Source organism: Macrotis lagotis, chromosome 1 (assembly GCF_037893015.1).
Source record: "Macrotis lagotis isolate mMagLag1 chromosome 1, bilby.v1.9.chrom.fasta, whole genome shotgun sequence".
Taxonomy (NCBI): domain Eukaryota; kingdom Metazoa; phylum Chordata; class Mammalia; order Peramelemorphia; family Peramelidae; genus Macrotis; species Macrotis lagotis.
In genome coordinates, this window is record NC_133658.1 from 847,482,457 (window position 1) to 847,496,734 (window position 14,278).

At 34.7% G+C, this 14,278-nt stretch overlaps 1 protein-coding gene across 8 annotated transcripts in view; it reads left to right on the plus strand.

Moving 5' to 3' along the window:
• ZMYM4 (zinc finger MYM-type containing 4) overlaps positions 1-14,278 on the plus strand; it is a 139,760-nt gene that overhangs the window by 107,361 nt on the left and 18,121 nt on the right. For all 8 annotated transcript variants that reach the window (XM_074217506.1, XM_074217505.1, XM_074217503.1 and 5 more), the window contains 8 exons: positions 5,173-5,291; positions 5,884-6,055; positions 7,267-7,320; positions 7,442-7,621; positions 8,166-8,260; positions 10,288-10,459; positions 10,654-10,740; positions 11,914-12,065. In XM_074217506.1, the coding sequence (XP_074073607.1) occupies positions 5,173-5,291; positions 5,884-6,055; positions 7,267-7,320; positions 7,442-7,621; positions 8,166-8,260; positions 10,288-10,459; positions 10,654-10,740; positions 11,914-12,065 (1,031 nt within the window). The remainder of the gene's footprint in view (positions 1-5,172; positions 5,292-5,883; positions 6,056-7,266; positions 7,321-7,441; positions 7,622-8,165; positions 8,261-10,287; positions 10,460-10,653; positions 10,741-11,913; positions 12,066-14,278) is intronic.

Here is a 14,278-nt window from a genome sequence, read left to right on the forward strand (position 1 = left end):
GAAATCATTAGAAGTAGTATAGAGAGAGAAGAGGACCCAGGACAAAATCCTGAGGGATCCTTACAGATTAGAGAATAAGGACACTGAGAAAGAGCAATAAGGAGAACCAGGAGAAAATGATGTTCTGAAAACCTAGAGAGAGAGAGAATTAAAGGAAGGATAACAGTGACAAGACTGCATAGGATCAAAGAGAATGAGAATAGAAAAAAAGACTATTGGATTTGACAACTAATGTCATTAGTAACTTTATACAGAGCATTTTTGGTGGAAAGAGCTATTTTAGAATGGGATAACTTGAACAAGTACTGAAAAGCTCAAAAACACCTTGGGTATTTCTAGAGTTCCTGAAAAGACCTAAAGTGGGAGGTTTTTTGTTTGTTTTTTTTTAATTATGACTGAAATGACATTGTTAGAGGGAAAAACTAGAAAAGCACTAAGAACTATAGAAGAGGACGGCTAGGTGGCACAGTGGATGGATAGAGCACCGGCCCTGGAGTCAGGAGTACCTGAGTTCAAATCCAGCCTCAGACACTTAATTACCTAGCCATGTGGCCTTGGGCAAGCCACTTAATCCCATTGCCTTGCAAAAACTTTAAAAAAAACTATAGAAGAAAGAACTGGATAAGGAATTAGCATCTTGCCACAAAGAGGTACAAAATGTTGCACAGGGGGCACAGTGGCAGTGTCTAGAGCACCAGCCCTGGACTCAGGAGTTCTTGAGTTCAAATCCAGTCTCAGACATTTAATAATTACCTAGCTGTGTGGCATTGGGCAAGCCACTTAACCCCATTTGCCTTGCAAAAACCTAAAAAAAACAAAACAAGACAAAACAAAACGTTGCACAGGCAATAAACTCCCTGAAAATTAGAATGAGCCACACTAGCCAATGATTTCATGAGGAAATAAGAAACAATAAAGTCAAAAATTGGGGGGGGGGGGAGAAATAGAAGAAAATCTAAGGTATTTCATTACAAAAATAACTGATCGAGGAAATGGATTGAGGAGAAAAAAATTTAAGAATCATCAGACTACCTGAAATCTGTCACCAAATAAAGAGCTTATTAATACATCATATTTTAAGAAATGTTAAAATAAAGCTCCTCAGATCTTTTAGAACCAGAAGGCAAAGAAGAAATAGAATCCCTTAGTCATCTCCTAAAAGAAACCCTAGGGGCAGCTAGGTGGCCCTGGAGGCAGGAGGACCTGAGTTCAAATCCGGCCTCTGGGCACTTAATAATTACCTAGCTGTGTGACTTCGGACAAGTCATTTAACCCCATTTCCTTGCAAAAACTAAAAGAAAAAAAGAAAAAAGAAATCCTAAGTGGACACTCCCAGGAACATTAGAGCCCAATCTAGATCTCCTAGGTTAAAACAAAAAAAAAAAAATACTGCCATCATCCAATGAGGGACCTCAGTGAATCAGTATGATTTAACAGCCACCACAGTGAAGGAGTAGAGAGCTTGAAATACACTATTCCAAAGACAAAGCATATAAGCTTACAGCCAAGAATAGCTTGCCCAGCAAAACTGAAATAATGCTACAAGGGAATAACCTAGACTAGAGGATTTCCAAATATTCTTTATGAAAAGATCATAGCTGGGTAGAAACTTAGACACAAGTTACAAGAAACATAAAAATGAACTGAAAGAGACTGAACAAGTACAAAAATTCTTATTTTCAAGAATGGAGACATGATGTGTCTCCTCTTGAGTCCCTAACATCCCCAGGGATCATAGATTGAGTCTTATTAGACAAAGATTATATTATGTCTTTTCAATTTTAAGAAAAGTATTCAAAAGAGAGGGAAGAGGAATTACATTAGGAGGGGAAGGGAAAGAATGGTGTGAAAATTATTTTACTTAATCAAGATGTACAAATAGACATCTATATAGTAACAACAAATTAGGACAAGTGACTCATCCTTGAACTTCACTCTCATCTACTAGTCACAGAAAGGGAAAAAAACACACAAAGAGTTGGACTTAGAAATATATTTTATTCAACAGGAAACCATGAAAGGAGTGAAAGAAGGAAATTGGAGGGAGGAAATTTAAAGGAGAGATTAAGCAAAACAAAGGATTTACAAAAATTCATCTCTTTTTGAGATAGCAAAGAATGGAAATCTGAAGGGGGACACCCATATATTGGGGAGTGGTTGAAAAAAGTTAAATATTGTGTTATTAAGAAATGATGACAGTAATAATTTAAGAGAACCTGGGAATATTTGTATGAACTGATGCATATTGTAGTAAAGAGAATCAGGAGAACATTTTATACGATAACAACAATAAAGTAAAGTACAACTTTGAAAGAATTAGGTATTGATTAGTGTATTGACCAGTAATAATCTCAGATTACAGAATGAGATGAGGGTTTTTTTATTTTTTTTAAATGTGGCCAATTCAGGAATCTATTTTGGTTGCCTTTTCATGTTCAAACAGGATTTTTATTTTTCTTACGTTCTCCATTGAGGTGAATGAGAGATTTTTGTTGATTATATATTTTTATTTTTAATTTTTTTTTAAATTTAAGGCAATGGGATTAAGTGACTTGTCCAGGGTCACACAGCTAGGTAATTCTTAAGTGTCTGAGGCCGGATTTGAGCTCAGGTCCTCCTGGCTCCAGGACTGGTGCTCTATCCACTGCACTGCCTAGCTGCCTCCTGTTGATTATATTTTAAATATAATAAAATTAATAGCTAAGAAAATACTATCTATTGACCCATTGTCTATTTTCCTATATATATATATTTTTATGAGTGTGTGTGTGTGTGTATACACATACACACATCTACATATAGTATTTTTCTTAAGTTTTTTAGAGTAAGGTGGTAGACTTTGAGAAGTAATATCTTGCCACATTTTTACAATCACACAGTTTTCTGGAAAGTATTTTTAAAAATCAGATCCTACTGTGCTTTTTTTTAAGTTTTTCATTTGGAAGATCAAAATGCCATCTTAAAGTGGTGTTTAAGAGGATTTCTGTGCATGTGTCAAAATTATACAAGATTACTAGAAAAATATAAAATACAGTCCTGTTGTCTCTCTAATCATTTATACCAACCAGTTTATAAAACTAGGAGACTTAAGTCATTAAAGACCTTTAGCACTGTGGAAATTACACTGTAAATTCAAATTGAAGGGGAAATTCCCTAAAATCTGTGAGCTGCTCCATGAGTGATCTTTTGACAGAGTATCATCTTGTGATAACTTCCTAAATGAAATCCCTACTCATTCAGAAGAGTTTGGCATACTCACCACTCCTGGAAAAAACAACTGAATTGAAGAATACTAGTTGTCCAGACTAGAAGAAGCACTTGGATGGGCAATCAGTAGTTCCCATCCATCAGATTTATGTTTTAGATGAATAATACAAATTGATTCATCAGTTTACCTAGAATGTTATTGGAGAAGGTAGATTATAGGCTAGATTGCCTTTCAAAACTCTTTAAAATCCCAAGTTTTTCCCTGAAATACAAAAACTTGTCTCTTTAATACTATCTGATGTGAAAATCCAAGTCATGGAATCAGTGCTTTTAATGAAAAAAAAAGAATTTAATAAAAGCAATCATATAAAAGTGAAGAGGCACGTTTTGGTTATCATTTTCTGTACCACATTGAAAACAATGAACTCTGACGAATTCAGGTAACCAATTCCTGGGCAAGAAAAAATACTTGGTGCCTTCTGATTCCTGTTTCTCAATCCAAAGACATATTCACCTCCATGTTGTAAGACATCCTATTTTTCTTTATCAACAATGCCATTCTGCCCATCAGTGCCACTATGAGTCAACTTCACTAGTAACATCATGAAGAAGACTTTGCTTACAACAGCACATGTGCCCATGGTCTGTGAAAGCTGCCCATTGCTCAGGCAGGGATGGAGGTAGGGGATGAGAAGAGTATCTTTTCTCAAGAGTCAGGATTCCCCTGACACTTCCTTTCTCATGCCCAACCTACCACAAACTTTTCAGCTCCTTCACCTGCTGAAAGACAACATTACCACTACCCTTACCAGGACCTGCAGCTTACAGTGTTTAAAGTCTTTTCTTTCCCTCATCCTATTGTTGCTGGGATTGGGAAAAGCAAAGGAATAGAAGACATGATCCTCTCATATCTTATTTTCTTTCTTTTCTCCCTCAAAGCTAAACGTTTTTCTGCCTTTAACACTCTTCTACCTCAATCTTTTCATAATTATCAATTCCCTTTGTCTTTTGTCTCATTCAGTGAATGTTTTGGTTTCTGTTCCTTTCTAGTTTCAAAGGACTTAGGTTCTGGTAATTTTTCCCTTCTCTGCTTCCTTCATCTTTCCTTCTATAGAATTTTTTTTTTTAGGCTTTTGCAAGGCAAATGGGGTTAAGTGGCTTGCCCAAGGCCACACATCAAGGTAGTTATTAAGTGTCTGAGACTGGATTTGAACCCAGGTACTCCTGACTCCAAGGCCGGTGCTTTATCCACTACACCACCTAGCCGCCCCTCTGATATAGAATTTTTGGGGAAGGGAAGAATTATCTGATAGTGGACAAGATCAATAAAGAAATCAGTAGCTTTTAAAAAAGGGTGGAATAAGGGGCAGCTAGGTGGCTTAGTGGATAGAGTACCAGCCCTGGAGTCAGGAGTACCTGGGTTCAAATGCAGCCTCAGACACTTAATAATTACCTAGATGTGTGGCCTTGGGCAAGCCACTTAACCAACCAATTTGCCTTGCAAAAAACCTAAAAAAAACAAAAGGATGGAATATGTAATCAACAATGTTCAGTTGGAAAAAAATGGGCTAGATTTTTTGCAAGAGTCATGCCCATGTGCTCCTTTGGTATCTTCCTAGTGTAAGTAAGAACTTAAAACAGGTCTTCTATGTTATCATATTCATTGATTATTTGTATCCCACCTGTTGACAGGGCATCCAAGCTTGTATTGGTCTAATTGTCCACAGTCAGACACATCTTAACTTATCTCTGACATAGTGATATCATTTTGGTTTTCAACCAGCTATATAGTTATAAAACTACTGACCACTTTCAAAATATGACTGAAATATCTCCTAAGACTGAGGTGTTTTTTTTTAAGAATAAAAATGTACCCTAATCACCATCTAGTCTAATCTCACCCTGATGCTAATTCCTGAACAACCTTTTTTTTCCTTTTTCCTTTCTTTCTCTTTGTTTCTTTAGAAGATATCCCAAATCCACCTCCAGTCATCATGGTGCCAGTACCTGTACCAGTGTTTGTACCCATACCACTGCATCTTTATACACAATATGCACCAGTCCCATTTGGGCTTCCGGTACCAGTGAGTGATCTAATTTGTGGTTTCCTTGTAGTTTATAATACATGTTTTTTATATTAATACTGAATTTATTGCTAAAGTTGGGAAAAGCCTTTTTAATAATACATTGATGAAGAGTGCATTAGTTGCCATTTAGCACGTTTATGTGATTTACAAAGTGCTTTACATACATGATCTCCTTTGATCCTCACAATAATCCTGTGAGGTAGGTATACTTATTCATCTTTTTTAGTAATGAGTGCTTATTGGTCAACTGCTAGTTTTTATAAAGGTATTAGAGATTGTAGGAGAATATTAACATTCATTTTCACAAAGCAGTACTGAAGAGTACAAACAGAAAAATTCAACTTTTACTTAGGTGATCCAAAACTTGATGAAATAAACTGATAAGCAGCCTTTACTTTTTAATAATTTTAAAATACCTTAGATTTGCATATTGTTTTGTATTTCTTTCAAGCAATTTAACTTACGATCATTTGATCTCAAAACACATCCCTATGAGGAAGGCAATCCGCTTATTAAAATATAATTTCAACAGGAAAATTATCTAAACAAAATTAGAGTTCTATTCTGTAACTCTTAAGTATTTTCTTAGATGCCGGTCCCCATGCTTATTCCTACAACAGTGGACTGTGCGAATAAGGTCAATGAAACTATACAAGACATTAAGGAAAATATGTCTCCTCATCCATTTGAAGCTGACCTTCTTCAGATGGCAGAAATAATTGCAGAAGATGAAGAAAAGGAAAAAACACTGTCCCATGGAGGTTGGTATTGTCTTAGATTTAAAAGAAGTACTTTGTGATGTTAAAATTAAATTTGGATGCCTAGACAATGGTGAAAATTCTTTTAAAATTTCTTAGTGGGGTTTGGTTTTGTGTTTGTGCTGATTTTTAAGCCTTATTCTCTTTGAAAGCATCCAAAATAATTTTTATATTCTGAGATAATATATAAAATCATTATCTAGAAAAATAATCTTAAATTTCTTTAGGGTTCATTATCATCAAATATTTTTTCCCCTAACCAAAAACCATCATGCTTATTTGTGTAATTTTCCTCTATGTGTTATCTTTTTTCTCTTAATGTTATATGTATTTACTATAGGTACATTATGTGAAAATCCATAGACCTTCAAAGTGAGAAGACACCTTAGGATTTTTCTAGATTACACACCCTGCCACATATCAATCAATGGTCATTACATAGTCATCAATCTGTTAATTATTTACTGGGCATTTAACATGTGTTAGCCATTGTGCCAAGCATCTTGGGGTCCAAAATTAAAAATCTTGGCCTTCCAAGAGCTCATATTCCATCAAGTAAAATATCATATATGTATGCATATCAATTAAACATATACATTATGTTTGTACACATACACAGGTATACAAAAAGTAAATGGAAAACAATGTTAGTTCCAACAGTAGTTGGGACTAATAGCTAGGAAGGCCTCATATAGATGGTGGTCCCAGAGTTGAACTTTACAAGCAACTAAGGAGGCAGCTAGGTGGTGCCAGTAGATAGGGCACCAGCCCTGTAGTCAGGAGGACCTGAGTTCAAATCCAGCCTCAGACACTTAGTACTTACTTAGCTGTATGACCTTAGGCAAGTCACTTAACCCCATTGCCTTGCAAAAAAGTAAAACAAAAAAAAAGTATCTGAGCTTTGAAATATATTAGTTCCTCTCAATTAGCCTATATGTCTTCTGAGACATCTGATTCTCTAATACATGACTTTTTTAAAAAAAAAAGTCATATGTAGTTGTAGTTTGGGGGTCTTCATGTTCATGAACTAGTTCATACCTTACTGATTACAAAAAAGTACTACTTTATTTTTTTGCTATGAAGATATACTGAAATTGTTTGTGAATTAGTTCATGAACTTGATATAGCATATCATTTGGGATGAGAAAAAGAAATGTATGTTTATGTATGAGTGAGTTTAATTTCCTAATCATTATAAATTTTTTTTTCTTGAGGGTCTCAAACATCTGAACATGAGCTCTTTCTTGATGCCAAGATATTTGAGAAGGGTTTGTACACTTAAATACATTCTGATTTCTCTTTTTTAAATCAATAACACAATATGTATTATATATCTTACTTGGTTTGTTTGGTTTTGGAAATTTTCTCTTGTCTGTGTTAAAATTTTAGACCAAGGAAGCACATACAGTGGTGATCTTGAATCAGAAGCAGTGTCTACTCCACATAGTTGGGAGGAAGAACTGAATCATTATGCCTTAAGATCAAATACCACGCAGGAATTAGATCTAGAACTGAAGCAGTCACCGAAAGTGGATACAGAACAAGATCTAGAGGCAGATTTTCCATCAGGTTTGTGTAGAGTTATAAAATTACCTTTTTCAGATGAGAACAATTCTCAGTTGATATATATGAGACAGTCAGAAGTTATTATGAATAATTATTTAGGTCACAATGTAGATAATACCTGGTTGCTGCCTTTACAGAACTCTTATTTTAATATAGCCCCTTTCATTTTTATCAGTTTCTATTTATATATTTTGTTCATTTCAGTGAAAAATTTTTAAAATTCACATTCTAAAACTGTTGCCTCACTTTCATTTATCTTGTCTGAGGAAGTTTTGCTTCATAAGCTTAAGGAATAAAGCAATTTATAGGGGCAGCTAAGTGGCTCAGTGGATAAAACACTGGCCCTGGAGTCAGGAGGACCTGAGTTCAAATCCAACCTCAGATACTTAATAATTACCTAACTGTTTGGCCTTGGGCAAGTCTCTTAACCCTATTACCTTACCAAAAAAATTTTTTTAAAAATAAAGTTAATTTATAGGAATTTTCCTGATACTTGGATTTTTAAAAATCTATTTAATTTACTTTGTAATTTTTCTTTTGGATATAGAAACCTTTGACCCCCTTAATAAGGGAATGGGAATTCAATCTCGTTCACGATCAAGACGACGACACAGAGATGGCTTCCCACAACCCAAACGAAGAGTAAGCAAAAAACTGTTTCATTGGGGTCTTGATAAGTTTCTTTGATACTTTGTTTCTTCCTTTCTAGTTGCTGTGTAGATCAGTGGTGTAAAACACAGATAAAAATGGTGACCACTAATCCATACATAAGGATGTTTGTGGACCACATATTGACAGTTTTAAAATGTAATGTGATCAATATTTTATTTTATTTTCATTTTGTTAAATATTTCCCCGTTAAATTTTAATCTGCTTCGGGCCTCTCTGAGGAGTATTGTGAACCACATGCATGTTAAACATTGATAGTGTAGATTATTTTAAATTTTTTTTTATTTTTTTTTGAAGCCTCATTTCCTTAATACATTTTTATTTTTATTAAAAATAACCTTGGATTAAAGGCATATTTCTTGTGAAAAATATTTAGATGGAAAAGTCATTTCTTTACCTCTTGGGTAATTAAAGAACACTGTCTCAAATACTCTTTTATCCTTAATAATAAATACTTAAGTAATTTCCCTTTCAAACCAAAAGGAACTAGATGTGTTAGAATTTGAGAACTTAACAGTTATTAGCTTTCATGCATGTAAGGAGCAGAACATTACAGTTCCAATGATCTATTCAATTCAGTAAATCTCTAATATTTTATTATAGCTGAATGTCGGAATCATTTTGTGCTGGTATTACTAAGGAGACAAAGGTGACTAACACCATTTCTACTCTCAGAGTGATATTGGTAGAATTCAAGCAGCATATCTAAGTAAATGATGGGATGTAGAATGCTAGAAGGGGAAAGGATAAAGTACTACAGAAATAGAAGTAGGGGAAACTTCAGCAAAGGTGGATGACGAAGGTGAGATGGTAGAAACCTCCACTCATAAAATGATACTCGAGTTGGACCTTGAAGGAAGTTAAAGCTTTCAACAGGTCGTATTTGAAGATAGGTTAGTTTGTTCTTAGCATAGAAGGCTGATGGCCTGCGTGTTGTTTATCCCTAGAATCTAAGCTTCTTGAAAATAAGGACCTTTTCATTTTTATCTTTGCATCTCAATTCTCAGATACAATATATAGTAGGTACTTAATAATGTTTGTTGATTGAATGATAATGAAAGAAGGCAAGATAAAATTGAGGATCAAGTAGTAGTCTTTTTTGCCTGTAATAAAGAACGTGTGATGAGAAATAGAGTAAAATCAAGTTGAAGTAGTAGTTTGGAATCGGATTGTGATAAAACTTAAATGCCTAGGGAGTTTATCCTGTAAACAATTAAACTAGTGAAAATTTTTTGTAGACAGATTCCATGGCCATTAGGAAAATTAAATTGGCAGGTATGTAAAGGATGAATTGGAGAGTAAAGAATCAGGAAGCAAGGATGATTATTAGAATATTCCAGGGCAGAAGTTATGCTATCTTAAAATAGGAGAAACTAAGTTAGAAGATCATTAACAACAGAATGTGACAGCTTAAGTGAGTTTAGGATGTGAGGGAAAAGGAAGAGACAGATATTTCCAAAGCTGGAGCCAGAGTTTCTGGGAGTATGGTGATAGACCAACAGACAATAGAAATGTGCACATTAAAAAAGGTCATATGAAATTTATTGTCCTTTTACTAAAACCTTTCCAGTATTATAGCTGTTAGTGTAAATATCATAGGATTGGTTTGCTACTTTGTCTGGATTAGCTATAAGATTTCTATCAGTTCTGTCTCTATGCTTCTTACACTCACATGTTACTGTATTATACTAATAATTCACATATTTCATCACCACTTAGTTTGAAACCCTGGCTTATTTATTGAACCACAACAGGGGTAAGAAAAACGTGTCTTTGCATTGCCTAAACTTCCTGTTGCTTCTACTGAGAAGTAAGGGAGTAACCTTTCTTTAAAGCAAAGTTGTTTGAAAACAACCTAATTATATTTCATTCTTTTACTTCATTAGGAGGTAAAAATGGAGTGTCTTATCAGTTTTGTTAATCTTAACAAATAATATATTAAGTCATTTCTTTCTAAGAAGAAGAACCAAAGCTAAAAACTATATCCTGTATATTTGTAGGGAAGGAAGAAGTCTATAGTAGCTGCAGAACCTAAGAATTTTGTTCAAGGAACAATTCAAGGTGGTTCAGTGCCCCCAATGACACTGAAATACATGTATGGAGTAAATGCCTGGAAGAATTGGGTTAAGTGGAAAAATGCCAAGGAAGAACAGGGGGAGCAGAAATTTGGAGGTAAACATACGTAGGCTTCCTTTGATAAAGGTGAGCGGCCTGGGGATGGAAGTAATTAAAAAGTGTCACAAGTCTATGCATTTAAAATATCTCTATTGGTAAACTTCAAACTAGGTATAAAGATTTCCAAATCTCTAAACTGGGTGTGAAGCTTTTTTTACTCTTTGATTTAAGTTTTTCATCTCTCCTGTCAGGTGTTGAACCTGTTCCATGCTCTGATTCTTTGGGAAGTGCCCAAGATCATTCACTCTCTCAAGAAGCTTCTGAGCCCAGCTGCAGAGGTATACCAAATTTACCAAACCTATTCTTTTTTAATCTTTTTACTGTACTTAGAAATATAAATGTCATTGTGCATTTCCTTGAGTTAATAGATTATCCAAAAAAAAGCATTTTACTTTATTGGAAGGACACTAGTTTTTTACTCAAGATTTATGTTTTGTCAATCCTACTTCTTACTGATTGTGTGACATTGGGCAGATTTTATATCTAAATAACAAAGGAGATAATAATATGGAAACATGTAACTGTAAATCATTGTATTAATGTATAAATTATTGGAATGATCAAATATACAAATGAGTTTCTGATTTCATCAATTCCAAGAGTTCTCACTAGCCATACAGCTTGGAGTCCTTCCACACCTGCCTCTTCTATGCAACTCTTTTTCATGTCTTCTAAAATTTTGTCTCTAAAAGTCCATCTAATATTAATATGCTGGTTATCTTCTTCATTTCCTTCCAGCATCACAAGGGTGCTTTCAGTGTAGCACTCTGAACATTCACCTGTCCTCCCTTTCTCTCATTACCTGATGAACCCATCTTCTCTTTATATTCTACAATTCTCCAAGACATTTTTTTCTTTTGTTCTGTTCCTTGCAGTGCCTCATTGGTTATATATTGTAGCCTCATAACAACTGCACACCTCTTGATTGGTCTCTGAGTGACACTCAATCTTAGTTCTTCAAAGGCAATATATTCCTTGTCTTACTTCATCTAACAACATTTATATGTTATTATAATATTAGTTTTAGGTTAGTATTGGAAAGATGTGCGTTTGCTTTCATGAGAAGCTTGAAGGGCCTTTCCTGAAGACATTTAAGTGTGCTTTCTTCATTTTGTCCAACTCCGGGCCCAAATTGCCCTTCATTACATCTATAAAATACCATATATATATAGACTCTATTTCCCCAGTTCCAGTTTTGAGGTTTTTATGTTAAATTGCTGGACAAGTTGCCTCAAACATTGCTAATGGGCAGGTAAATCAGTATCTCAGATGCAGATTTTTGGATGAATGGGTTTATGATGTGGTTATCTTTTGATTAATCTCATGTGATAGCAAAGAATTTGGGATTATTTTCTAACTGTGCATAATAGCAAACAGCTAGAAAGCTATAATGTGTTCTTATTCTTATTAGTAGTAGTTGATATTTAGTATTCTTATTCACCCTCTCACAGTCCGCCCTATAAAGCTAAAGGAAGAAATTTTGTCCTGTACTTTTGCTGAATTGAGTTTGGGCTTGTGCCAATTTATCCAAGAGGTGCGGAGACCAAATGGTGAAAAATATGATCCAGACAGCATCTTATACTTGTGCCTTGGAATTCAACAGGTACCAAATTAAATTACTTTTCTTTACCTCTTACTGATATTGGCTATCGTTACTTCTCAGTAATTCTGGCATCACCAGAGTCAATTTATAAAAACAGTGTAAGGATTTATGCTTATTTGAACACATTTTTTTTTAATCCAGAAATTTTTTTCCTGTTGTTGGTATAGTATTGTTTTGGGTCTCTTTTAAAAGACATGAGATTCAGGGGGCAGCTAAGGTGGCTCAGTGGATAGAGCACCGGCCCTGGAGTCAGGAGTGCCTGAGTTCAAATCCCCATTGCCTTGGGGGGGGGGGGGAACCTTAAAAATAAAAAACCATGAGATTCAGATGATTTTGGAAGTAGAACCCACTTCATTTTTAAGATTGAGATTAGCCAAACCTGGTTTTCAGAAAAATATGACAATTGTATTGATTTCCTTCAAATACATTTATTAATATTTCAAAGTGATGGATCTACTCTGTTGGACAGAAACCTACCATAGCCATTTGGAAATACAAAAATTACATCAATGGTTAAATTAATCAACTATTGTGTGCCTGCTGTTTTTCTAGACTGGGTCATAGGCCTTATTGAGTCATAAATAAGGAATTTCATCCTCACCCTTAAAGAGCTGACAGTCTAATATGTAAGGGTAAATTAATATTAATCACCCATTGAATCTTTTGTGTAGAAAGATAAAGCTTCTCTATTTAAAAAATCAACATTTATTAAGCAGTCACATTTACTATGATTAATAACCCTCAACTAAACTACGTAAAAAAAATTCTCTCAATCCCTTTGAAATGAACACTAATAGTTTAAACAATTTAAAGCAACCTATTCATAGATAAAGAATTACAGAACTAAAAATACCTCAGAGGACATCTAATTCAATCCTTTCCGTAATAGAAATTCCTCCTATAGTATTCTATAATTGCAGTGGAAATTGTCTCCCAAAGCAGCCTCTTTACTTTGAGCCAATATTTGACTTCATTGTTTTCTGTTTTTGCCCTAATAAATAACTCTTTTCCAAATGACAGTTCTTTAAATATTTGGAGACAGCAATTATACTACCCTCTGTCTTCTCTATTCTTAATATCCTGAAACTATGTCCTAATCACTAGACCCTCTCATCATCTTTTTTGCTTTTCATTAGATTCATCTCCTTAGCCTATCTACATCACTATCTTTTCCATTTCCTTCCTTAAAAAATATTCCAGAAACTAATCTCAGTACTATAAATGTGGTCTGCCCATGTTGACTATAGCAAGACTATCACACAAAAGCCTTTTCCCACAGCCATGCCTCAGTGCTGACTTAGACTGAATTTTCAGTCCACTTAAACCTGATATTTTTCATATGATCCAGTGTCTTTGGGCTGGCTAGGTGGCGCAGTGGATAGAGCACCGGCCCTGGAGTCAAGAGTATCTGAGTTCAAAGTCGGCCTCAGACACTTAATAATTACCTAGCTGTGTGACCTTGGGCAAGTCACCATTGCCTTGCAAAAACAACAACAAAAAAATATGATCCAGTGTCTTAGGCAATCCTCATTACTCTATCTTTATTTGGTAATTATTTTGAATCCAGTTGGAAGATTTTTTTTTACTTACCCATACCAATTTCATTATAGAATCAGTCACTCTATTCCTCTGTCCTTTGGAGATCTGTTGGACCCTAACTCTTATCTAGGATCTTAGCTGTTTCATCCACATTTGCAATTTGGTAAGGGGGCTGCTATCTGCTACATTATCTAAGTCATGGTTAAAAACCTTGAACTGATGATCAAGTATATTCTACTGAAACATTCACCTATAGTGCTGCCTCCCTTCATGTTTTTGTCATTCCATAATGAAAATCATAATGGTAACAGATAATCCTTTTAAAAATTGGCAATCCCCTTTGTATAAATTATTTCATTTTAGTCTTGCAACAACTCTGTTGTGAAAGTCTAGTTGCCCAACTAGATCTGAATCCACTTCGTTGTATAGTCATCTAATCTTTGTTTTATCTTGGGATAAAGATATTATATACAGTAAATTCTGAGAGCTATTTAATACGTAAAGACCCCTTATTTTTTTGAGTACACTCCAAGAGAAATTCCTAGTTATATGAATTAGGTTTCAGTATAGTATTTAAATTTTGTTGTTGTTTCTAAATTATAGTTAGAGAGTTATGATATGATATGAGTTAGGGGCGGCTAGGTGGCGTAGTGGATAAAGCACCGGCCTTGGAG